The 26,368-nt window shown below is 39.6% G+C and overlaps 1 protein-coding gene and 1 long non-coding RNA gene across 4 annotated transcripts; one reads left to right on the forward strand and one right to left on the reverse strand.

Moving 5' to 3' along the window:
- The first annotated feature begins 1,128 nt into the window (after positions 1-1,128).
- Positions 1,129-2,859, forward strand: LOC126592115 (uncharacterized). Its single transcript, XM_050257871.1, has one exon. The coding sequence runs from the start codon at positions 1,129-1,131 to the stop codon at positions 2,857-2,859; it is 1,731 nt and encodes a 576-aa protein (XP_050113828.1).
- A 2,634-nt stretch (positions 2,860-5,493) lies between these two features.
- Positions 5,494-6,884, reverse strand: LOC126592786 (uncharacterized). 3 transcript variants are annotated; one of them, XR_007612804.1, is made up of 4 exons: positions 6,856-6,884; positions 6,683-6,761; positions 6,227-6,273; positions 5,494-6,131 (listed from the first exon to the last, which is right to left on the reverse strand). It is a non-coding gene; the product is annotated as an uncharacterized LOC126592786 (long non-coding RNA). The 3 variants fall into 3 exon arrangements; XR_007612803.1 differs by lacking the exon at positions 6,856-6,884 and having other exon boundaries at positions 6,683-6,829; XR_007612802.1 differs by lacking the exons at positions 6,683-6,761; positions 6,856-6,884 and adding an exon at positions 6,366-6,510 and having other exon boundaries at positions 5,539-6,131.
- Between the last annotated feature and the right edge of the window lie 19,484 nt (positions 6,885-26,368).

Here is a 26,368-nt window from a genome sequence, read left to right on the forward strand (position 1 = left end):
CGTTTAGTGCAGTGTCAGACTAAGAAGAAGGATAATGAAAATGAGTGAAAAATGGTTTTTTTAACTAAAGGAATATAATGCCTAAATGTTGAATACCACATTGTCAAAAATTGTATTAGTTGATAAAACTTACATCCAATGTTTGAAACTTCAACTCCTTGAAAATAGATCACAATAAATTTACACCAAAACCCATTTGTAGAACGTATATAAGATATTCTACAAGTAAATGTTACAACAAGAAACAAATACACAATCTGGCTCCACAGATTCCACCCATTAGGATTTCTTTTCAATGGATCTCCACATATGCTGTTAGAGCATGTTTCAGAAGTCTTGTTATGAGCTGAATTGGGTCGCAAAACTGAGTCCATGGCATTCAAGATTCCCCAAGTTTAACACAACAACGACTCCCATCTCACAGAACTTAGGGAGTCTAATGAGTCTAACCATCCGCCCTTCAGAACCCTATACCATCGTCATGACCAAAGCAAGGAGGATTGGTACGTGATCTAAACGTGGAAAGGCATATATTCAAAGGTTGCTTTGGCAAGGCAAAATTAGCAGGGTCATCGACACCAGACTACCGATTGATATTTTGACATAAATATCAAACCTTGCAGAATCTAAAACCGATACTGTACGTATTCATTCATTAAATAAATCCAACCGATTGACCAAAACTTTGGACCACCGTGATTGCTAAGTCTCCAGAGGGTGGCCCGGTATAAGTACTTGAAAAGGAACTCCAAGCAAACACCTACTGCTCCAGAGACAGAGACAGAGTCCTAGAGTCGTCAAGTCGTTTTCTTCTACTCCCACAAGTAAACAGTTTCAAATCTTCCAAACTCCAACCACTTGCCAGCCACCGCTGTTTTCAATTTGAATTAGGGTTAGGGTTTGAGAAATATGATGATTCAGATCAAGAAACCGCCACTGCTCCTGCCGCCGCCGCTGCAAGGGTGTTTGACGACGGCTGCTGTTCCGACAAGAGCAGCCCGAAACCTCCTTGTCCTCACTACACCCACAAGGTCTACAACAATTCCAACAACTATTTCAATGGCTCGTCAATCCCGACATTCGGTTCTCCCAATAATCCCGACGTGGACAAGAAGAGGAAGAAGAGCAATGGCTGCTTCCGATTTGGTTTCGGCGGCTGCTGCTGTCGACGTGGACATGGAGATTCTGGAGAAGAAAAATAACAAGAATAACAAGGTTTTTAAGGCGTACGGCGATCCCTGCCTCGATCTGTTTTTCAACGTCACACAACGACCCAGCGATTACCGGGAGGAGGAGCAGCAGGAGACGGAGAAGGAGTATCACACCAAAATGTTTCACTATCTGCGGCAACAGCTCCCCTTGGCCTGGTCCCACGATCCTCTCATCACTCTCAAGCTCATCTTCAACCTCTCTCACTGCCATATCGACGGATCGAAATGTTACAGTGAAGCTTTAGAATTCGCAGCTGTTTGGCTCCACCACAACCACCCCAACACTCTGTTACGCAACTTCGGCTCTCTTGCCGACTCCTTCGGTCCTTTGTTCAGCCTGCTCGACGTTCTGTACGGCCTCCTCGTTCCTCCCCAGGATCAGCTGGATCACACACTGGAGGAGTTAGTCCAACGCGAGAATCCGAATTCTCATGCTGATCGGTACGCCCACGACCCGACTTACAGGCTGTTGCACGACCGGGGTATGGATGCTTTTGCGGAGCGGTTGAAGTCAGATCTTGAAAAATTGAAGCAGAACAAGCTCGAGCTCAAGCCGTGTGATTATGATGACGATGTTGAGGATGATACCGACTACGATGCTAAACGCGGTTCTCTTGATGCTCATGCTTATCATGATCTTCGCGTTTCTTGGGCTATAGATTGTTTACTTACGAAGAACCCCTGGCAGGCACATAAGAGGCGCTCCATTTCGCTGGAAGAAAGCACTGCGAGGAGGCTTTTCGCCCCCGAATCAGATGTATGGTGGGAGTGGGAGCGGCTGAGGAAGGAGGTTTTGGCGCCCTTGAAAAACTACTCTGATCGTCAACATGGATTTGCCAGGTGGGAGCGCTGCGAGGTGAAGACGTACTTGGAGGAGGTGAAAGCAGCAACAACAATAATAAAGCCCGACGCTTTGCTGCCATACGACATCCTCCGCCATCTGGAAGATGGCAATGTTGGGGAAGCGGCAGAGCTTCAGTGGAAGTCAATGGTGCAAAAGCTCAAGGAGGGGGGCAAATTCAAAAACGCCTGGGCCGTATGTGACAACAGCTGGTCCGAGTCTAGTAGTCTGAATTGGGGACTTTTGGTGTATGAACTGAGTGAAGCGCCATGGAACGGAAAGGTGATGAATTTCTGTCTGCCTGATTCCCGCGGCATTCATTTTTTGCCCCAGCTGCATTCCATTCAAGGCCTCGACAATGTTAAGTCCAAGTTGTCCTTTCTGACGAGTATGGGGAGGAGAGACGGTGACATATGTATTGATTTTCAAATGGTGTTTGATGCGACCTTGGACGTGGCTGTCAAGGAGAATTTGAAGCCAGAGCAGATGATCAAGAAGCTGTTTCTGTTCACCGATTGCGCAGGCTATGATTGGAAGGGCTACGATACTCTGTATGAGACCGTACGGAGCATGTTTGAGGACAAGGGGTATGGGAATGATGCGGTGCCACACATTGTGTTTTGGGATGTTGGGTGGTATGGTTCTCTATACTTTGACTTTCCTCATAGAGGGGTGACGGTGTTGCGTGGTGACTCCAAAAATTTGGTCAAATACTTCTTGGAAAATGGTGGGGATTTTCGCCATCGCCATCTCATGGAACTAGCTATTGGCGAGAAAGAGTATCAAACTCTTGCTGTAGTTGACTGACTCACTCGCTCACTCATCCGGTCCCTCCTTTGCCATTGGAGATAGCATTGGCATTGAAATTGGATTGATGATCTATATGATCTTCTGCAATCTGATCGTTCATCATTTCCAGGTAGAATTTAAATTAATAAGTAACCTTTATTACCAAGAAGAGATATCCTATGTGTGTCTGTCTGTATTAGCTAGATGTGGTTTGGATTCATTCCAGAGCTCTCTCTTATCTTTATGTAACATTAGAATAACCATGTGTTTTAGTATCCTTAATTTTATTGTTTCCTCGGTTAGTAGGCTAGCAACTAGTGGTACATAATATGGATGATTAATTAAGCTTAGTGGTGGAAGCAATTGTTTGCTCCTCCATCTTATTATTTCGGACTTGTCAAGTTCGTTGTTCACACTTACCCTTAAGGCCTCGCTCGATATCTAGGATTGGTTAGGCTAGATTCATTAAATGTTGAACGGAAATATGTATGCCAAGTTGCCCATTTTGTCCAAGTGATGACAGAGGATGCAGAAAATATGCAATTTCACTATCTATTTGATAAACGGCAGTAATTTTGTTCTTGGTCACGGACACACAGTGGAAGGCGTGGTTCAGTACTATCTATTTGATAAACGGCAGTGGTTCAGTACTAACTATTAATCGTGTGAACGATGATGATATTAGTTACGATTTTTTTTTAATTTTACTTATGATTAACAAAGAAATATGAACCCTCTCATCGTTTGGTGTCATGTTTTGCTCCGGTTTTCTTGTTTCGTGATTGCTTATTTGATATCATGCACATCACTATCGGCATGTGTTCGAATGCAATCGACTTTGTTCATGAATTTAACACTTTCGACAAAAGTAGGTTGTTAAAACTGTGAAACAATCGTTCAGAACCAGTAGAAAGAAACACAATACGGGTTTGGCGCCGTGTTGTTTCGTTTTGGACAGGGTGGAGTGTTGTTACGTCCGTGGATATGCGCGGGACTATTGTAACAGGTTCGTAGGTGGCGTCAGACGGTCGATATACGGTATGGGCTAGTCAAAAGTGACCCGCTTTAATATATGAAGTAACTCTAATAACGTGAGCGACGACATTGGTATCTAATATCGATACCATATTAAGGTTATATTGATGTATTGGTGCTAAATATCAATTTGGTATTAACAATATTTACCAATTATCAATATGGTATCAGCGACATCCACTAAATATAGACAATTTCGTCGGTAAGTCTGAGAGTGCAATTTGGTTTTCCACTTCTAGTTTTCTGCAGAAAAACATGCGGAATTTGAATCTTCTCATTGACTTTGAAGGTTTTTTAAAGTATTGAGAATCTGATTTGAATTTATTTGTAGGGCCAGGCTCCAATGACGGCGTGACATCTTCTATAATAGAAACGTTGTCCTCATAATCGTTTATTCTTTTTTTTTTTTTCGCTCCATCATAATCGTTTATTCACTTCTTCATCATATAAAGATTAACTATAGAAAGTCATTAAATTTGGAGTCCGTTTAATTATTTTCATCATCATATAATGATCATCTCTAAAAGAATTCATCCACATGAGTCAAACAATTGACCTCGTTGATCAAGTTGGTGCTTGATGAGTAGATTTTATACTATATATTATTCCCCATTCTTGGTACTAGCTTCTCTACACGCATTTACGTGCGTGTGAGAGACATTTTTTTTATCACGGACGCTACACGCCTATGAAGTTGTTTTCAATTTGTTCAATAAGCTATTTTGACAATTACAATGAAAAACAACTAACGTAAGACATCCTTAGCGGCATGTAAAGCCCCGTAATTGAAAAAAAGGTATGTCGCATGCACATGATGCGTGTGGAGAGATTAGCGTCTTGATCTATTCAGCCATTGGTATAAACCAATGCAATAGTAAATTAGTAATCACACAATCCTTTCAAACACTTTGATTTTACATTATGTTCTCTTAGTACCAACATGTACGTGCATCTAGACAAATTAGTAACAAAAAATAATGGTTGAATACATGCAACAAAACATGGAAGAGAAACAAAAGAGAATAATAGTAAGCCTGTTTTAAGTCATTATGTATATTGTAAGTCTTTGCTCCTTCGTACCCTCTTGGCTTTCGTGAAATCTCGATATGCAAGTAATTTAGTAATAAACTTTCAGTAATACAATTAAGGTAGAAATCCAAAACAATTAATGTAAAAAGAAGTAAATGGAATCATTTAAAAACACCTAACACTAATACTCTAACCAAAGCAAAAACGTTTTAAATTTGATTAAAATGGCTAGCAACACCTTAAAAAATCAAATAAAAACAAACAACTCTAACCATTTGTTTTATAGTGTTGTTCCAAAACTACAGTGCTTTTCTTCGATAGCCTCATAATTCATCATCGGTTTGTTTTTTTTTTTTGGGAAATTTCAACACCTAATTGCAATGAGATTACCAAAGTCTATAAAGAAAACAACATAATTAACATTCTACAATCAATTAAAGAAACTGTAAGTTTCATCAAAAGTATGGTACTGAGAAAAACAAAAAAAGAAACTAAATGTTAGGAAAAAAATGCAAGTCAGTTCAAATGAAGGGATTTCCTCTGCAGGGTTTACAAACAAACACCATTAAACGATAGGAACTCCACAAATTTAATAAAAAATATAATGTTATATCGTGAGGTATGCAATCAGTATGTAATAACTCATATATTGCAGTTCAGGAATAACCTGTGGAGTACACGAATATGTGGTAGTCCAATTTTACATATTCCTCTTTTCCATGCACTCTTAACTAACCCACAACCTACCAAAATAAATTTGGCTTTGATTGTCTTAATTGCCAACATGCCCCAACGAATGAGCTGGACAACGCTCCATTGGTTTCTTTTGTTAGAAAAACTGCACTGAACACCTCATGCTTTCTCTACAGGTAAATCTAATTCTGAGTCCAAAGCTCTAGGAATTCATCAATAACAAACTTCTCATACATAGCTCTAGGAATCCATCAATAACAAACTTCTCATATATCTCACAATGCACATACAAAATCCCAGCTACCGAAAACTCACCAAAAACATCATTAAACTTCAAATCCATAAACTTCATCGGAAAAAAAAACAATAAAATAAAAACATACCGGCATCATCATCATCCATGTCATTAGTTTCTTCTTCAGAGTGAAATCGTTTCAGAATGTCGAGATTTTTCTGTTTCGTTTCATCATGGGCCCCAATTGCCCCAGCTCCCCACCACATTCTCGCGCATAAACAATTCGGTACACCTGAGACTGCTCAATCAAATGAAATCACAAAACAAGCAAACACAAAAATCACAGCAAAAATAAATAAAATAAAATAAATCTGTACAAATTTGCATACGTACCTTATAGCAGTGCGGCGGTAGTGTGAGTTTCATCAGGGATATGTGTACTGCAAAAAGTAAAGATAACAAATTTATCAATCTTAAATTCTTTACCTTGGCTTTTGATTGAATAAAATGATCTAAATTAAGAGGCCTTAACTCCTCCAATTGGATTTATCTCTTATTGGTATGGGGGTATGAACTGTGATAGGAAGTGTAAATTTTAAAATGGTGATTGAATCTCCCATTTATTAATGGAACCTAGAGAAGAAAAAAAAAAACGCAGAGAGAGAGAATGGTCCATATGGCTACAGAGAAGCTGGGAGAAAATTAACCCAAAAAAAAAAAAAAAATATATATATATATATATATAATTTTTTTTTTTAATTTAACCCTAATTCCAACAAAATGGTGATAGCAAACTGAAGAATTTTAAACTCACAAAATTAAAATTTTTACAAAGTAGGCCGAGATTACCTATAAATGGTGATTGCATTGTATTTTAGCCCCTCGGAGCATTGTATTGTATCAGAAAAAACTTCAAGAAGCAATCCATCTTAAGCAACGCAACCAAAAATCAAGTTTATGCAATAAAATTTAATTTTATTGTTATGGACAAATACTGTAAGTCTATAACTGAGGCTGCATACCAATGAGTTTTGCAAGTCCCAAATAATCTGCAAGGAACAAAGAAAATGAAAAGAGTGAAAAATTAGAACTGGCTTGGGGATTTTATGTGGCTCTGTAGATGCCCAATCTCTATTAATACACACAATCTCACCCTAGATTCCCAATCTCTATTAACACACACAATCTCACCCATTGCATAAGATAGTCACCATTCCCAAATTAACGATAGAAAAAAACCCAAAAATGAACCCAAGTTTTTTAAATTGGGAAGTTGGGTACCAGGAGAAAATGAAAATGAAGGTGTTCGTGGCGGGAATTTCCGTGAGGGATGCTTCCTGGCCGACGAGCATACAGCTCCTCGAGAGGTTGGCGCCGGTTAATGCTTTCTGTCGGGCTCCTGCTTTACTGGCGGGCTTGTTGGGCAAAGCCTGTTGGGCAAGGCTTGTCGGGCAAGGCTGAAAGAGAAGGACAGAGTTAACTTTGAAAGGTGCCTTTGTGAGGCCTTAGGTGTAGGCCTTGAGGCTCACAATCAAGATTAACTTTTAAGTGCTCGGGCGTGCCACTGCCATCTTCAGCATAGCAGATGTAGAACGGATGTTTGAGTTTTAATTATATATATTCGAGAGACTATGTTAGTTATTGATAGGTGCCTTTGTGGGGCCTTAGGTGTAGGCCTTGAGGCTTCCCATAAATAACTAACTTAGTACTGGAACACATAAGGTTCCTTTTCTTGGTTATGAGTCTTATAACCATCATACTTCTGATTACCTGAGCCCAAAGAGCAGAATGAATCCAAATAGGTGCCTTTGTGGGGCCTTGAATAGGCCTTGAGGCTTCCCATCAGAATTCATCCCGTACTCGAACGGAATTTGGTAATCATAATATAACAGCAATAAAACTAAGTGACAGGTCGATTACTTGCGCCTCAAGTAACTTCAGACTTCTTGTTATCAAAGCTTGTCGTGGATGGGTTAAGTCCACATCAGGTTCTTTTTTATGCCTTGAGGCCAAAGACTTTTTAGAGTGATCAAATCTTATATGCCCGAGGGCTTAGAACTTAGATCTGGCTTGAACTGTGAAGACATATTCAAATCGGATTCAAGTGCTGAGAGAGTCTTTTAATAGCCGTATTACTAGAAATAACTTGGATACAACTTGTAGTATACAACATATTGCTAGGCTAATGAATGAAAAGACAAAAACAAAGAGGGTCGGGCAAGGTTTAACCTTGTCGGGCAAAGCTGATCGTCTTGCAACTTCCTATCTTTGTGGTTTATCAGAAGGTTTGAAAGCTTAGAAAAAGGGTTGGGAGGTGAGTTTACAGAAAGAAATCGATACTACAGCAAGAGTTGAACAGGGTAGCATAGCTATTACAAAGGGTTTATCCCAAAAGGGATGAAGACTTGGGCTGACTACAGCTTCGTTTTGAAGGCAAATCTAGCTTTGAGCAGAGTTTGTGCTTGTATTTGTTTGTTTGAGTGTCCTTGACTCTGACTTCTCTTTCTCCTTTTATAGACACCTTGGCTTGGCCTCCTGTAGCAATAATCTTGCCCGAATGCAAGTTTGAAGGATAGTGAGTCATCAGCTATTTACTTGTACTGCCATTATAAAGTACTTTTTGGGCTGATTAGCTGGCTGGTCTATACCACTTGGCCCTTGGGTAGGTGAGCAAGTGGTGCAAATGATCTGCACCTAGTCGGGAAAGGCCTTTTCTGCTTTCTGGGCTTGGGCTGAGCTTCGGGCTTTTCCTTTTTTTTTTGGGCCAACTCCCTTCTAAGCCCAAAGTTTAAGTTTTAACCCAAACAGTGCCCCCTTCAATCAACATTCAAACTGGAATTCCAGGTGCCAATATTGATTGAATATCCGCATGCTTGTATACCCGCTCTTGGAACTTGTGTTTTTCTAGATAGGAGGCCTACGACCATGCGTCTCTTGTTCTTCTCACGAACTTTGGGTTATCCTCTGAGGTTTTTATAAATTCAGGCTTGATTTTGCTGTTTGCTCAGCCAACAAACCTCCTCCAGCTTTTGCTTCAATTAACCCTGAGTACTTTTGCCTTCTTAGTTTTCTTCCCAAGACTGAGAAATGAGTTCTTCAAGATTCAAACGGGGTTTCTTAAAACTCCCTTTTCGTGAGAAAAAGAGTTTTCATCAGATAACCACTATCCCCAACACCCCTGGTCAGGCACCTCGCTATTTCCAACACCCTTGGTCAGGCGGTTCCCTCATGAAGACTTGCCTTCCCACTCGTCGCCATGATAAGTCAGGCTTCACCATCATACATGGCGATGACTCTGCCTGATGATCCTCTACCAGGCGCGTCTTGGCCGCACAACCCGATCACATGATCGGATTCTATCCATGAAGATACCAGAAAACCATTTGAGACACCATTGCACCTGGAAGGAGTCAAACGTAGCACATCAGAATTGAATTGAATTTGTTGTAAATTTCACCAGTTTGTCGAAAATGAAATAAACATTATCTTAACAATCTTGTGTTTTTCAGTCTTCTTGAATGACTGATGAATATACACTGCACTTTAGCATCCCGAAACCTGCTTTACTTTGCATCCTCCTCAATGTAACAATCCCTAACATCCCATAATGTAGGACAATACTTTTTCAAGAATTTAACATTAAGGGGATGTTTCTGCCAATTCCTTTCGAGGTCCGCCAAGTAATGTCCCCCTTTGGCCAATACTCGACTAATCATGAAAGGACCTTCCCAAGTCGGGCTCCATTTTCCAAAGCCCTTAAGCTGAGCTCCTAGAGGAAGGACCGTCTTCCACACCAAATCTCCTTCCTTGAAAGACTTTGCTTTCACCTTTTTGTTATAAGCTCGGGCAACAGCTCTCTTCCCTTTCTGAATCTGGTTCAGGGCTTCAATTCGGGCTACATCTAAGTCTTCAATCCCTTGACACATGGCTTTGATGTATTCTTCGCTGTGTAACCCAAACTGATTTTGAATTCTGACAGAACTTACATTGATCTCTATGGGAAGCACTGCATCTTGCCCGAAAGTTAAAGCATAAAGAGTTGTCCCTATTCCTGCCCTCTTGGAAGTTATGTATGCCCACAAAGTATTTCCCAGCTTTTCATGCCACTTTTCCGGACTATCAATCACCATTCTTTTGATAATGTTTACCAAAATCTTGTTGTTGGATTCTGCCTGGCCATTTGACTACGGGTAGTAAGGACTGGACTGGATCATCTTTATTTTGTATTTTCTTGCAAATTCTTCAACTTCTTTTGAGATAAAAGATGGCCCTCGATCCATCACTATGGTTTCGGGCACCCCAAATCTATGCAAAATCTTGGTCTCAATAAAATTTTTGACTGCAACTGAGGTTATGGATTTTACAGCCGAGGCCTCCACCCATTTGGTAAAGTAATCCGTTGCTACAATGATGAAAGTGTGCCCCTTGCTAGAAGCCGGGTAAATATGCCCGATGAAGTCCATTGCCCATCCTCTGAAGGGCCAAGGCTTGACTACTGGATTTAAAGGCACAGAGGGTACATGTTGGAGAGGACCGTGCCTTTGACATTCCTCACACCTTCAGGCATAGGACTTGCAATCTTTTTCCATGTCGGGCCAAAAATAACCATATCGCCTAAGTAACCACCTCATCTTTGTTCCCGCCTGATGTGCTCCACATACTCCTTCATGTACTTCGGCCATCACTCTCATGGATTCCTCTTGGCCTAAGCATTTCAATAATAACTCATCTGGAGTCTTCCTTAGTAGGTCTTTCGTCCATAAGACATACTTAGTTGCTTGCTGTCTATTCTTCTTGCTGATGGGTGAAGAGGGATCTTTCAAATGATGGATGATGGGCGACCTCCAATCTTCTATCTTAGTTTCCTGAACCATTACATCCAGGCTGAATCCCCTTTCCAGGATAGAAGGAAGATTTCTCATTTGAATCTCGACATCTAACCCATATCTTCTTTCCTGTATTGGCATGCCTGAGGCCAATTGCGCCATCTCATTAGCTGCTAGGTTGGCTCCCCTGGGAACATGACTCACCGATATCTCAGAATCCCAATAACTCAGCAATTGCGTGGTCGCCAAATAATATCCGGCCATGGTGATATGTCTGCACTTGAACTCCCAATTTAGCTGGTTTATTACCAATTCTGAATCACCAAACACCTCAACTTCCATTGCCCCCAGATCCATTAAGATTTCTAAACCAATTATTAAGGCCTCATACTCTGCCTGATTGTTGGTATTCCCTTGATAATCCAAGCGAAATGAGTAATAATGATAAATCCCTTGACGGTTGATAATTACTATCCCAGCTCCTGAAACCTTCTGAGTATAAGAACCATCGAAATACAGCTTCCAAGGAGTAATCCACAAACCAGCCATTCTTCTTATCTCCTGCTGGATCCACTCCTCTTTGCCCGAGATCCCTTTGCCTGGCGGGATCCAAACATTAGTAACTTCCAGGGTTCCTGGTATATTGATTATCTCATCTCGAGATTCTTGATGCTTCGCCAAGAAGTCAGCAATTGCTTGGCCTTTTACTGCCCTTTGGGGGACATACTGAAAGCTGAATTCTAATAATGCTAGAATCCACTTCCTAATCATTTCTGTTAACATTGGCTTTGACAACATGTACTTTATCACATCTGTCTTGGCGATGATGTGCACGTGACAAGGTAACATGTAATGCCTCAGCTTATTGGCAGTAAAATACAGAGCCAAGCACAATCTCTCTATCGGGGAATACCTTGTTTCTACCTTGGTCAGAATTGTACTGAGGTAGTATACTGCCTGCTCTTTCCCGCCTTCATTATTCTGAGCTAGCAAACTCCCAATTGATTTATCTGAAGCAGAGATATATAGCTTTAAGGGTTTTCCCCTCTGAGGTGGTACCAACACTGCCGGAGAAGTCAAATAAGTTTTGATACTATCGAAAGCCTCTTGGTGCGGTGGTCCCCACTCGAAATTCTCCTTATCCTTCAGTCTTAATAAAGGAGTCAGCGGCTGGATCTTGCCCGCTAGATTGGCAATGAATCTTCTTAAGAAATTAATTTTGCCCAGCAGCCTCTGGAGTTGCACTTTGTTGGTGGGTGAATGCTACTCCATTATTGCCCGTGCTTTATTCTTGTCCACTTCTACCCCTCTTTGATGAACCAGGAATCCCAAGAAATTGCCCGCTCTTACTCCAAACGCACACTTCTTTGGATTCATCTTCAATTTGTGGATCCTCATTCTTGTTAATGCCTGTCTGAGGTCTATCAGATGCTGCTCTTCCGTCTTGGATTTCACCACGATGTCATCAATATATACCTCCATATTATGGCTAATCAGATCATGAAAGATGGCATTCATCGCCCTTTGGTAGGTTGCACCAGCATTCTTGAGCCCGAAGGGCATGACCAGATATTCATATGCCCCCACATGCCCAGGGCACCTAAAAGCTGTTTTATGTATATCTTTCGGGGCAATCTTTATCTGATTATACCCGACATTTCCATCCATAAAAGATAAGACTTTGTGTTTTGCTACTACATCTATGGAAAGATCTGCCATAGGCATGAGATACTCGTCTTTAGGTGTAGCGCCATTAATATTTCTGTAATCAACACAACATCGTACTGCTTTTGTTACGGCTTTTAAAACGGGTACAATGTTGGCTAACCACTCCACATATTTGGCTGGCCTGATAAATCCGGCTTTTACGAGCCTCTCAATCTCTTCTTTGACCTTATCTTCTATCTCCTTCGACATCCTTCGTGGTGCTTGCTTAACCAGCTTATATCCTTCCTTGATGGGCATTATGTGTTCCACCAAGGTTGCATCTAAACCCGACATCTCAGTGTAATGCCAAGCAAAACAATCTCTGAATTCTTGCAACAGACAGATAATTTGTGCCTGATCCTCACTCTCCAATAAACCACTGATTTGTATTGGTCTTGGATCCTCCTTTGTTCCTAGCTCAATAACTTCCAAAGGATTTTGGACCTCTGGTGGTGGCTTATCAGGTTCTGCACACAAAAATTCGACTAGCTCCGGGCTTTCGGGCAAGTCGTCTGGCTCATCTAGGTCATATACACACTCGGCCATTTGAATGGCCCTTTCCAATTCTTCTTGACAAGATTCCTCGTTGCTTTCATCTTGGCTGGTTGAAGCTCTCACCTGCCATTCCTGCTATTCTCTGTCTAAGAGCTCATTTTCTTGTCTTATTCCTTTCCCATACACCAACAGTCGTTTAATCAGGGATCTGACTACCATTACCTGATCTTTCTTTTTTTGTTCTATCATTGATGGTGTAGGGGTGTTGGGACGATACAAGGTCTATCCCACTCCTCTCTAGTAAGGAGCATTCCTTGTTCTAGAAGCTTTTGGGCCGTCACCTTGGTAGGGCGGCCATTCTCATCTGCTCCTAAACATTTCAAGATTCCTACGTTGGGATTGTAGAAACTTGCTTCCGCTACATTGGCTGTGGGAAGAAATGGCCGTGATTCGGCCTCTACCATCTCCCAAAAGCCTGGCCCTTCTGCGCTTACCTCATGATACACAGCCACTTGTTGATGTAGGGTGGAGGGTATAGCAAGACTTTGGTGGATCCAATCTCTTCCAAGTAAGGCTCCATAGGTGGAGGTGCAGTCCACCATAAAGAACACCAGCATGATCTGTTTAGACCCCAGATATACTTTTAAAGGCAATATCCCAAGAGTCTTGGTGATAACGCCCGAGAAACTAGAAACTGTGAGGTCTGTAGGAATAAGATCCTATGTGCATCTCCCCAACTTTTTCATCTGCTTGGCTGGTAGTACATTAACAGCTGCCCCTCCATCAATCAAAATCCTTTTGAAGGGCACCCCCTCCAAATGAGCTGTTGCATATATAGGCTTCAGATGATTGGCAAGTGAAATGTTCGGGCGGCTGAACACCATTTTGTCTGTATAAATCCTTAAAGGACCCTCTTTGGATGCTTCAGATGATGCAGCTTTTCCCGACTCTCATTCTTCCGCTATCTCCACATTAACATGAGCCATCATCGGCTCAGTTGTTACATAATCTCCTTCCATGGCGGCGGGCTGATTTGGTTGGGCAAAAAACATGGCAGATAGCACATACGCCATGTTTATATGAAAGTTGCTAGGTTCTGGCAGTTCTTCTTTTTTGCTCCCAATCTGGTCCATGAACTCATCCAACCACACCATAGCATCTGGTGGAAGCAGTGGTTTTGGTGCCCCCTCTAGTTGATTCACACCTGAACATGGTGTTTGTTTTGGAACTTCCCCGAAGGGATTCTCTAATGATAGAGAAGGTTGTTTTCTCTCAGGGGAGACAGTTCCAAAGCAAATAGGCTGCTCTGTCTTCCATCCAGGAGTTGGCACCATAACCATATCTTCTTGAGCTCTCCTCAAGATTCTATATTTTCCAGGGTGTAGGCTTTGTAGCATATGGTTTCTTTCGCCTTCAGTCTTGCTGTTAGCCTTTTCCACCTCCTTCTTACTTCTCCAGCGGAGCTGACTACTCCGCCCAGATGACGTTTTCTCCAACTTTTGATTTTTGGATGCTTCCGACGTTGCTGGGGATTTCAAGGAATTCATGTAGGCTTTGTGTTGCCTCTGAACCCTTCTGACCATGAAGGCTCCCATTTGCTTAACGGGCTGTCCATTCTTCCCGACCACATACCATTTTCGCCCGAGGCGGGCAAGATTATCTTTTGTAATGGGGTTTGTTATCCTGTCATTCCTCCTGACCTCTCTTCCCATATGGCTGTACTGAGAATGCCCTACACCTCTCTCTTTTGGCTTCTTAGCATCTTTATCCTCTGCCTCCTTAGAAACTTCATGGTTACGAAATATTTCTAATAAAGCCCTTGGTTGGGAATCGCCTCCTAACCGCTGAAAGACACTTCGGGAGGTATCCCTTCCTGTAGTCTGTCGAGCTTTCTCTTGTGCCTCTTTTCTCTTTTGTTCTTCATTCTTTCTGATCAGTTCATGATCTATGAGGGCTCTCATGGGCGGTATTTCGAGTTCACACTCGCATTGGCACTTACTGCACAACACCCTTCCTTTGAATATGGCGGCTCTTGGATATTCAGGCAAGTTAACCACCCCTTTTATGGGTTTGTCAACCAGTCTTCTTTCTTCTTCTCTTATGACATTCTCTTTCCCCTTCTTCGCCCAGGCCATACTAATCATATTTATAGGGGCATCTGAAAAGGGATCCGTATGTTTATCCGTCACCGCAGCTTCTTCTAGTTGATTGGTTTTAAGCCCCCTCTTCTCCTTATCATCTTTCTCCCCAAGGTAAGGTAAAGACATAGGAATAGGTGGTCTTAGAACCGGGTCATCTTCTTTTCTGGAGCTTGCAGAGGCGTTCTCCAATCTTTGTAGCATGTGCAACAAAGCAGTTTGTAAATCTTCTGATCCCGTTGACATATTGCTTTGATCAAAGAATCCCACCGGGTGTACCAAAACTATGTTCGTGGCAGGAATTTCCGTAAGGGATGCTTCCTGGCCGACGAGCACACAGTTCCCCGAGAGGTTGGCGCCGGTTGATGCTTTCTGTCGGGCTCCTGCTTTACTGGCGGGCTTGTCGGGCAAGGCTGAAAGAGAAGGACAGAGTTAACTTTGAAATGTGCCTTCGTGAGGCCTTAGGTGTAGGCCTTGAGGCTCACAATCAAGATTAACTTTTAAGTGCTCGGGCGTGCTACTGCCATCTTCAGCATGGCAGATGTAGAACGGATGTTTGAGTTTTAATTATATATATTCGAGAGACTATGTTAGTTATTGACAGGTGCCTTTGTGGGGCCTTAGGTGTAGGCCTTGAGGCTTCCCATAAATAACTAACTTAGTACTGGAACACATAAGGTTCCTTTTCTTGGTTATGAGTCTTATAACCATCATACTTCTGATTACCTGAGCCCAAAGAGCAGAATGAATCCAAATAGGTGCCTTTGTGGGGCCTTGAATAGGCCTTGAAGCTTCCCATAGAACTCTTTCTTTACTCAATGTTCTCGCTTGAGAAATAGGATGAATCCAAATAGGCGCCTTTGTGGGGCTTTGAATAGGCCTTGAGGCTTCCCATCAGAATTCATCCCGTACTCGAACGTTATATGGTAATCATAATATAATAGCAATAAAACTAAGTGACAGATCGATTACTTGCGCCTCAAGTAACTTCGGACTTCTTGTTATCAAAGCTTGTCGTGGATGGGTTAAGTCCACATCAGGTTCTTTTTTTATGCCTTGAGGCTAAGGACTTTTTAGAATGATCAAATCTTATATGCCCAAGGGCTTAGAACTTAGATCTGGCTTGAACTGTGAAGACATATTCAAATCAGATTCAAGTGCTGAGAGAGTCTTTTAATAGCCATATTATTAGAAATAACTTGGATACAACTTGTAGTATACAACATATTGCTAGGCTAATGAATGAAAAGACAAAAACAAAGAGGGTCGGGCAAGGTTTAACCTTGTCGGGCAAGGCTGATCGTCTTGCAACTTCCTATCTTTGTGGTTTATCAGGAGGTTTGAAAGCTTAGAAAAAGGGTTGGGAGGTGAGTTTACAGAAAGAAATCGATACTACAGCAAGAGTTGAACAGGGTAGCAGAGCTATTACAAAGGGTTTATCCTGAAAGGGATGAAGGATAGAGACAGGGAAGCGAACACAAGATGTACGTGGTTCACCCATATTTGTTACGTCCACGGAGTAGAGGAGTTCTCATTAATTGTGAAGGGTTTACACAAGTACATAGGTTCAAGCTCTCCTTTAGTGAGTACAAGTGAATGATTTAGTACAAATGACATTAGGCAATATTGTGGGAGAATGATCTCCTTCTATAGAAGAGAGTTTCTAGCTTTGTTTTGACATTGACACGTGTCGTGTTGTGATTGACTTCTGATGTTGACACGTGTCGCGCTATGATTGGCTTCTGTTGTCGACATGTGTCGCGCTGTGATTGGCCTTCTGGTTGGAGGGAAACTCTTCTGGGTCTTTGACGGTATAATGTTGACCGGTGCTCAGTAGTTTCGGTATTGGTCAAGTATGGTACAAACAATATTATTCATTGACTCAAAAGACTGGCATAAATAGCCGTACAAGGAACAAGTAATAAAAAAAATAAGCAACAAAATATCCCACGTTTAATAACCTTAGACTATTGGGATTCTCTTAAAGATTAGGTCAAATACTAACCATGTTCCCTGACAAATAGGGATTATTAACAGAAGCAAATAAATCAAATAACAATAATAGATAATTATCCAACATTCCTTCCCTTAAACTGAATGCTATTCAAGCAATCAGTTTACAGTAGAACCTGACGATACTCCAAGTAGACCACGCAACTTCTCAAAAGCTTCTAGCTTAAGAGACTTGGTCAATATGTTTGCTATCTGATCTTGACTTGACAATGAACTAGATCTACAACACCTTCCTTTGTAAGAGCACGAAGAAAATGAAACCTGACATCAATGTGCTTGCTTCTTCCATGCAGAATCGGATTCTTGGAAATTTTGATTGCTAAAATGTTATCACAATATATAAGTGTAAGCTTTTTCTGAATCCAATGTAATTCCTCAAGTATTCTTCTTAACCATATAGCCTGACAAGAACAAGAAGATGCTGCTATGAACTCAACTTCAGGTGTAGACAAAGTGACAACTTGCTGCTTCTTTGAAGACCATGAAACGGCCCTGAACTTAACATGAACACATGACTATATGAGCTCTTTTTATCTTCCAAATCCCTAGCATAATTACTATCACTAAATCCCACTAACTCATTGCTTTCACCTTTTCATAAAACAGCCCATATTCACAGTACCTTTCAAATAGCGAAACACTCTTTTTGCAGCCTGATAATGAAGTTCAGTTGGTTCCTCCATTACCCTGCTAAGGAGACTAAAAACATACATCATGTCTGGTCAAGTGGCTGAAAAATACATTAGACTTCCAATGATTTGCTTGTTATAGGTGCAATCAAATCTCTGTTCTTCAATATCTCTTGTAATCTTAAAACCTAGTACAATTGGATTTTGGACCGGATTTCATTTTGACATTTGAAATCTTTCCAAAACCTCTTGAGCATTTTCTTTTGGTTAATAAAGATTCCAGAAAATGATTGCACCACCTCAGTACCAAGAAAGTAACGCATCTTGCCCAGGTCAGTCATATCAAATTCATTCATCATTGATGATTTTAAATTCAACAAACATGGCTTCATCATTTCCAGTGAATATCAAATCATCTACGTACAGACAAACAATAAAAAATATACCTCATCCTCCAGATTTGACAAACAAAGTATGCTCATGAGGACACTTTTGGAATCCTGCCTGTGAGAAGTAAGCATCTATACGACTATACCCATCTTATTCTCATTACCCTTTTGCACATAACATGGAGGTTGGTCAATTAAAACTTTCTCATTTAACTCACTATGAAAGAAGTCTGATTTCTAGTCAAGTTGATAAACGGGCCAAGAGTTTTATGCTGCCAATGATACCACCAAGTGAATGTTGTCATGTCTTGCAATCGGTGCAAACACTTCAGCATAATCAACTCCATATCTTGCGTGTATCCCTTTGTCATCAGGTGCACTTTGTATTTGTCAACCTCTCATTTCTTGTTGAGCTTCTTTTTGAAGATCCACTTAACCCCAATGGTTTTTTCTTCTATTGGAAGATCAGTCAATTCCTAAGTATCATTTTTCTTGATTGCCTATATTTCTGCATCCATAGCTTTCCTCCACTTTACATTATTAACAGCATCCTCAAATAGCATTGTATCACTGTCTACGAACAAAGCATGATGAGTAACATTATCATCATTTAATAATTCATCTTCGCTTACATAGTCTGTCATCAAAAAAGGCATTTTCCTGATCTACTGAGGATCTGAGTTTGAAGGTTGACCTAACCCTTAGAAGGTTCATTTGCTGGAACATTTGTCATCAAATCTTTAGAAGATTGTTCTTCATGTTCTGTTATGTTTTCACTTATTGGAACATTTAACAAGATATCTTCTGAGATTTGCACATTAGTCATTCTTTTATCATTGATATCTAAATCAAATGGAATTGATTTAGATACAGTGTTGCCCTAATTCAGCTGCTGCCTTTACCAAACACAACATCATGGCTAATAATGATCTTCTGAGTGACTGGATTGTACAGCCTATACACATTTGATTCTTCACTAACACCAAGTAGCATGCATTTCACACTTTTGTCATCAGGTTTGCCTCTTTTTTTATTAAGTGCATGTGCATAGGCTAGACATCCAAATATTCTGAAGTGATCAACAACTGGTTTGCGTTCGGTCCATGCTTCTTTAGGTGTCATGTTTTTAACAGCAAGTGTGGGGATTCTGTTCAAATCATGAACACTTTAGTTGACAGCTTCTGGCCAAAACTTGTTTGGGATGTCTTTCTTTGTCAGCATGCTTTGTACCATGTTCATAATATATGATTTTTCCTTTCTATCACCTCGATCTGTTGTGATGAATATGCTACAGTAAGCTTTCTACAAATTCCATTCATTTCACATAAGTTAGTAATTTCATGTGATGTGAATTCACCACCCCAATCAATACAAAAAGTCTATGCAATTTCCAGTTTCTTTTTCGACATGTGCACGAAATCTTTTTAACTACATCAACAGCCTCAGATTTTTCTCCCAAAAAATAAATCCATGTCTTACGACCAATTACAATACTTCGGTGGCTATCCATGTGCTCTCTTTTGGAAATAAGTCACTATACTGCTTTTTAATAATGCAATCTTCGCATATTTTTTAAGGAGTCTGAATTTGAGGCATTCATCTTATGATCTTCTTTTGCTCTAAGGTCTTCAATCCATTATAGTTTAGGTGCCCATAACGATAGTGCCACAGCCATGTTGTGTCTTGTGTGGTTAAAGTGAAGGAAGTTTGATCATCACGTGGAATTTGTGTGCATAGAGGGAACATTCGATTTGTTGTCATTTTGGCTTATGCAATAAGCCCCTTCTCCAGATGATGGATCTGACAGTTGTCTTTTTGAATAAGGATTGCGAAACCCTTTTCTTGTAGTTGACCAAGACTAAACAAATTACTCTTTAGTTATGGGACATAAAATACACTAGTGATTGTTTGCATGCTACCATTCAACCGAATTTTAATATTCCCTTTACTCATAACACAGATGCTAGAATTGTTTCCAAGCTTCACAGTTTCTCTAAAATTTTCATCTAGATCAAAGAACAAGAGTTTATTTGACATGCCTGACCCTGATATTCACAAAACACTAGGGTAGGCTCATGTTGGCCGACAACCGTAGGTGACGAAGCCATATTAGGATGCATGAGAACTAAGAACAATTAACCGAAATAAATAAAACTTGTAAATTTAATTATAATGAATATGCATTTATGAAACATGTTCAGAGCATACAACTAAACCAAGATGCTAAAAAGGAGTAATATAAAATTGAATGAACAAAATGATAGGTCCTACACCTAGAGGACTCGAAGATGCCGTTGAGAAGTGCCTTGACGCCGGGGTTGTACGCCTCAATTCTAAGTCTTGAGGGGGCGCAAAACAAATATGAGTGGACCAAGTTGATATATATAAGTAATACGAAAATAGTTAAACTTTAACGTACTAACCCCCATATTTAGAAAACTTGTAAAGCATAATAAGTAATAGGTTTTTTTTCCGAAAACCCTAGCATGCCATAAAACCTTTCATAAAACATATATCATATATTATGTGCATAGTAATACTAGCATAAGGCATATGTGTGTGTGTGTATAACTTCATTCGCCCGAAGGCTATATATAATAATGTTTATCATAATCGGCCAAAGCTACCAACCCACACCCAGCCGTAGCAATATATAAGTATCCAACCCACACTCAACCGTAGCCATATATAATATCTCTCGACCAAAGCCACGTCTTATATCTCTCGGCCGAAGCCAATATAAATATCTTCCACCCGTAGGCACCAACCAAATGCCCGACCGAAGCCATATGAGTATCATTTGCCTGTAGGCTACATTCGCCCGTAGGCAGTATCATTCGCTTGTAGGCAGGACTGTTGAGTAACCACTACGTAAGTACATAAAAACATTAACAAAATATTTCTAATATATATATATATATATATATATATATATATATATATATATCTTTATCTTAATCGGAGTTCAGTAGCTAAAACATCATATCGCAAAACATATTCGTAGTATATAGTCATCAATCATATATACTACAAAAAACGTGAAATCGATAAAGCATGAATATCATAAAGTGTAAATCTAATTTACTCATAAATGTTTCATAAAACATAACCATTAAATCATACTTTTCATGTATGCATTTCTAATAGTAAAATATGCATTTTAGAAGGGGTCCACTACCTCACACCGTTGGCGAAGAGCCATGCAAACAAGAGAGCACGAAAATTCCATAAACAATTGCACCTAAGCACACGAAGGTACAAATTAATAAAACTATATTAAAACGGTTGAATTTCGGGAAATGGATGTTATAAACGGATTCAGGACGTCGAAAAACATAAGGAAGGATCTAGGGTACCACCATGCGCCACCACACTCCATTTTGGGTCGTCGGAAAGTTCACCGGAAAAGTTGCCGGCGCCGCTGTGGAGGCGGCGGAGCACAAGACCTTTGATGGACCCATGTGCGACCTGGGTTCTGGGTTCTAGGTTGGGTCGAGGGTTTTGGGCCACAAGGTTGGGCTTGGGTTCAATTGAGTTTGGGCTTAAAGGGCCAAGGTCTGGGCCGAGGTTCATGGCCCAAAAACCCAGGGCCGGTTATAATTTTGACCCGATTTTTAGACCAGCTTCACGGAGATGAAAGTCAGAGCTTTTCAAGCTCTGGTCAACCTCGAAACTACACTAAACTCGATGATGTAAACCATGGAAATGAAGCCGCGAGGGAGAGGAAGAGTATCATACCATACTTAGGTCCAGTCGTGGCCGAGAAGTCGTGGCATTCTTCGCGGTAATCTAGGGAGGTTTTCCCCTAGTAATTTTTAAGTTAAACCTTCACCAAGTATGACTAAATATATTTTAGAAATCAAAGAAAATATCCAGAGATAGACAAAAACAGTCCGAGACTTACCATATCAAAGGAGTTATTAACAAGGCAAAGACTTTCACTATCTTCATTTATGCACATCATAAAACTTTGGAATTGATGAGGAAGCATACCAAGAAAAGAGATATAGTAAGGCTTGGAGTCACTAGATTTGCAACTTATTTCCTCACATTGGAAAGCTTGATGGATAAGAAAAAAGACTTGAAGGTTATGGTTGCTAGTGATGAATGTGAACAATGCAAACATTCCAAGACTACAAAGGGGAAAGTGGCATATGCTATCATAGTGAGTGCACATTTTTGGAATGGGGTCTCACTTTGCTTGAAAGTGTTTGAACCTTTATTCAAGGTACTTCTAATTGTGGAGGGGGATAAGAAGCCATCAATGGGGTTTTTGTATGAAGAGCTACAAAAAAACAAAGATGGAGATTAAAGAGGCATTCAAGAACAATGAGGCCAACTATCAACCAATTATTCAAATTATTGATGAAAAATCTCGTGAGCGGCTTGATAGTCCATTGCATTTGGCGGGATACCTCTTGAACCGTTATTACTTCTTCAAAGATCAAAGCATACAACATGATCCAATTATCATGGAGGAAATTTTTACTTGTGCTGAGAAGTTCTTCCCCGATAACTATAAGGTTCAAAACCAAGTGATAAATGTTGAGATGCACAAGCATAGAGTAAAAGAAGGTGGATTTGGAAGACATTTTGCTGAAATTGGATGTGTTGAGAATGATGAAAACTATAATCCGGGTATTAATATTCACATATGCTTATATTTTATTTATTAAATTTGAGTTTACTACTTATTTTTCATTACTAATTGTGTGCTTTTTTCTTTCGATAGTTGTATGGTGGTTGATGAGTCAATATTATATTATATATTTTACCCTATTCTTAGTATCATTTGGTAATTATTTTGGTAGAATTTTGATACTTTGCTTTATATTTTCAATGTAGGGCATTCGACTTCCTCTGGAGCAAAACGTGACCTAACAGATGAATTTTGGAGTGATTCAAATTAAAAGATGTTCTTGTATCTCTTGTGTGTTCGTATCAAAATTTGGGATTTTTCTACTAAGCGATTATTTTCTGGCGATCAAATAAAGAACCAGTGCGCGTTGCTGGAAAGTGACATTTATGGACTTAAATTGCATTTTTTGGAGCCCAAGATGACCTCAGATGGGTTCGTGGCCTTCTGGAGAAGTGTTCAAAATAGTCCAAGCTTTAAATCCAGCTATATTGGGTCAGTTTTGGAGCTGATTTGGGTCCAAAACGTGGCTGTGCAGAATTTAAGGCGAATTTACCAAGTCAATTTAGGATTATGTTTCCTATTTTATTTCAATTTATTTGGTTTCCTAGTTTGATTCTAAGACTTTTTACTAGGAGGATTTTATTTAGAGTGGTTTAAATAAGTCTTTTTGGCTAGCCCTAGGGTTCTAACGTATGCAAGATTGGGAGAAGAATTTGGCTAAAGCTTAGAGATTTTCAGCCTTTATTCTACAAGGTGTTTTCACTCTTTTTCTTTTTCTAGTTTAATAATTTTCTTTTTGCAAGGTGAAGCCTTGAACCTTAGCATGAATATGTAGTTTTTATTTAATTTCTTACGATATTATGCATGCATGCTTTGAATTATTCATCACCGTGTTTAAACTGTCCTTGTGTTTTAATGATTCGTGACCATTAGGATGTTTAGATAAGTAGTCGGATGCAATTCGGTTGGAATGCCACCAGGGAATTGCGTATTGATAGTTGTAATTTCACCTAGGGCGAATGCCACGTCGTAGGGGTTGCATGGTTTTTCAAAGGGCTTTCACAAAGTATAATTAGTCATGCATGTTTATATTTGATCTGAATGCCACAGTCGGATTGCATGTTTGATATATGTTCTAGCTTGAATGCCACAAGTAGAATATGCATAAGGAAAACCTAACCTTCAAAGTTGCATGGATAATTCATAAGTAATTAGTAAATCTATGTAGGATTGTTAAGGGGATGACGGAATCCTAGTGCTTTTCCAAATTTATTCCTCAAAACCTTTTCTCTTTGATTTGTTTCCTTTTTAATTGGTTATTAGTTGTTTTTCTTAAATTACTTTTATTAAAATTCATTTTTATTACTTTTTATTAAAATTCGTTTTTATTACTTTTAAATTCAAAATCAACCTTTTCCAATCTTTATTTTTAGATAATTAACTAGAATTAGGGGTTTTCATAAATTGCTTTACATAATCTCTGCAAAAAACAACTTGCTTGAGCTGTTTATACTACAACAACCTTGTTCTCTTGCAAGTATTTTGTGTGATTTTAACCTTTTTGCGCAGGTACCTAAAAATCCTATCAGTGGTATAATTATGGCAATGGCATGCCTAATTTGCAAAGGATGGCTATAAAGATTCTCTCATTGATTATAAGTTCATTCGGTTGTGAAGAAATTGGAGTTCTTTTGAAGGTATACATATAAAGAAAAGGAATAGACTAGATACAACAAGGTTAAATAATTTAGTCTACGTCCAATTTAATGCAAGGTTATGAACAAGAAGAAAAGAGAGAAGGAGAAGAAAGTGGACATACTACTTGCAAGTGAAGCTAGTATGGCTCAAGGATGGATTGTGGAGGGTGGCAATTCGGGAATTGGAGAGACATCAAAGGTAGGTAGTTCCCTAGAGCCTAGGAGGAGTTCTAAAAATGTTGAAGTAAGAGAACTTCATGAAGAAGATTTTATATCGAATGAGGACAAGGAAGAAGAAGAAGGAGAGAGTCTTGGAGGGATATGGTGAAGAGGAGTTTGATGCCTAGCTTTGCAACTTTGCAATTATCTTACATTACTATATTTCCTTATTTTCCTCCTATTTTGCATTTTATGTGGTTTTAAATTGTGAACTTGTTGTACATGTGTCATTCTATAATACTCCTCACTATGGTTATATGGCATATATGCTTAATGTGTTTTTAAATTTTGGACTTGTTTGATACTCTTTTTGCATTTTATCATTCTTTTATTATCTTATCCATGGATTTCTTACAAGTATAATTTTTTTTAAGTGTCAATATGCACTTATTTACAAGATATACAAGAAATTTACCTAAATCCGCCTAGGCCAGTCATCACACAAGAAACAATCCTAAAATTAATATAAACATTACAAACTTTTAGTCTTAGTCTCCCACAAAAAACTATCACGGTATTTTTTGTAATTTCCTTGAGGATATGTCTTAATCTCCCCCCAAATAAATAAATAATTAAGGACCCAACACCAAATTGTGCTGCTAAAGCCTAAACTTAATTGCCTCTATAGAGAACCACATATACTGGTTAAAGCAAAACTATTCATTTAAACAAGAGCCATAAACGGTTCAATCATCAACTAGCTTAATTAGCCGAACCACAAATGGATTGACAACCCTAATACTAATAGTAATAGATCAAATTTAAAACCCAGACTAACAAATCAAATTTAAAACAACTACAAACATAATTGAATGAAAACACAATATGGATAAAAATTTGGGTTTTCAACATTTTACATGGGAACTCCGAACTCTACTAATCAATTAGAAACAAAAAATTTAATAAAATTATGAAAACCCATAAACATAATTGATCACGGAAGTGAAAAGATGTCACCTTTAAGATCAACTGAGCTCCAAACAAATCTAATGCATTCTTTGAGGTTCATTAGCAGTTTTTTTTCCTCTCTTTCTCTCACTAAAATTATGGAAAATTGCAAATAAGAGGAAGAACAATATGGAATTAGTTATTAGCCAAGAAATGAAAATTTTCCAAAGATCCAGTATTAAACAAACGAATTTCGCACAGAAAAAACAGTGGAATTGAGAAGTTCAAACATGCCAAACTATGGAGAATCGAGATACGAGAGCAGATGAAACCGTGCAAACTGAAATTGCAGTAGCCAGCAAGTGCAGTTGGGAGCCTGGGAGAGATGATCGATGTCCCAGAAAATCTGAAGAAGTCGCAGCGGGTGCACCATGCACTGTAGTTGTGGAGGAATTTGAGAAATGCGTAGAGACTAGAAGTGACGACGAGACTTTTGGTTTTGTGAAATTAGGGTAAGAGCTGCAAGGCATGGGCACTTGGATAGGATTTTTTTTAAAATTTTTTAATTTCACAAAAAAAAAGGCCAAACTCCGCCTAGCCCGCCTAGAGCCCAACCGATTTTTACAAACGATTTGCAAGAAATCGCCTCAAGTCACCACTGCCCAATGCCTAGGCCGATTTTTAGAACATTGGTTTTACTAATTGGTCCCTATATGTGCTTAGATGTGTTTATTAGTGGCGATTCCGTCCTCCCTAGTTCGAACGGCTCTTCGGCGACGGAGTATCTGTGAGTGGATTCCTTCCAAAATGCATGTTTTTATTACTAGAAATGAATAATCGGATTTACACTTTATGAAATATCATGCTCTACCGAATTTACATTACTGAGATATTT

The sequence above is a fragment of the Malus sylvestris genome, chromosome 12 (genome assembly GCF_916048215.2).
Source record: "Malus sylvestris chromosome 12, drMalSylv7.2, whole genome shotgun sequence".
NCBI classification, from domain to species: Eukaryota; Viridiplantae; Streptophyta; class Magnoliopsida; order Rosales; family Rosaceae; genus Malus; species Malus sylvestris.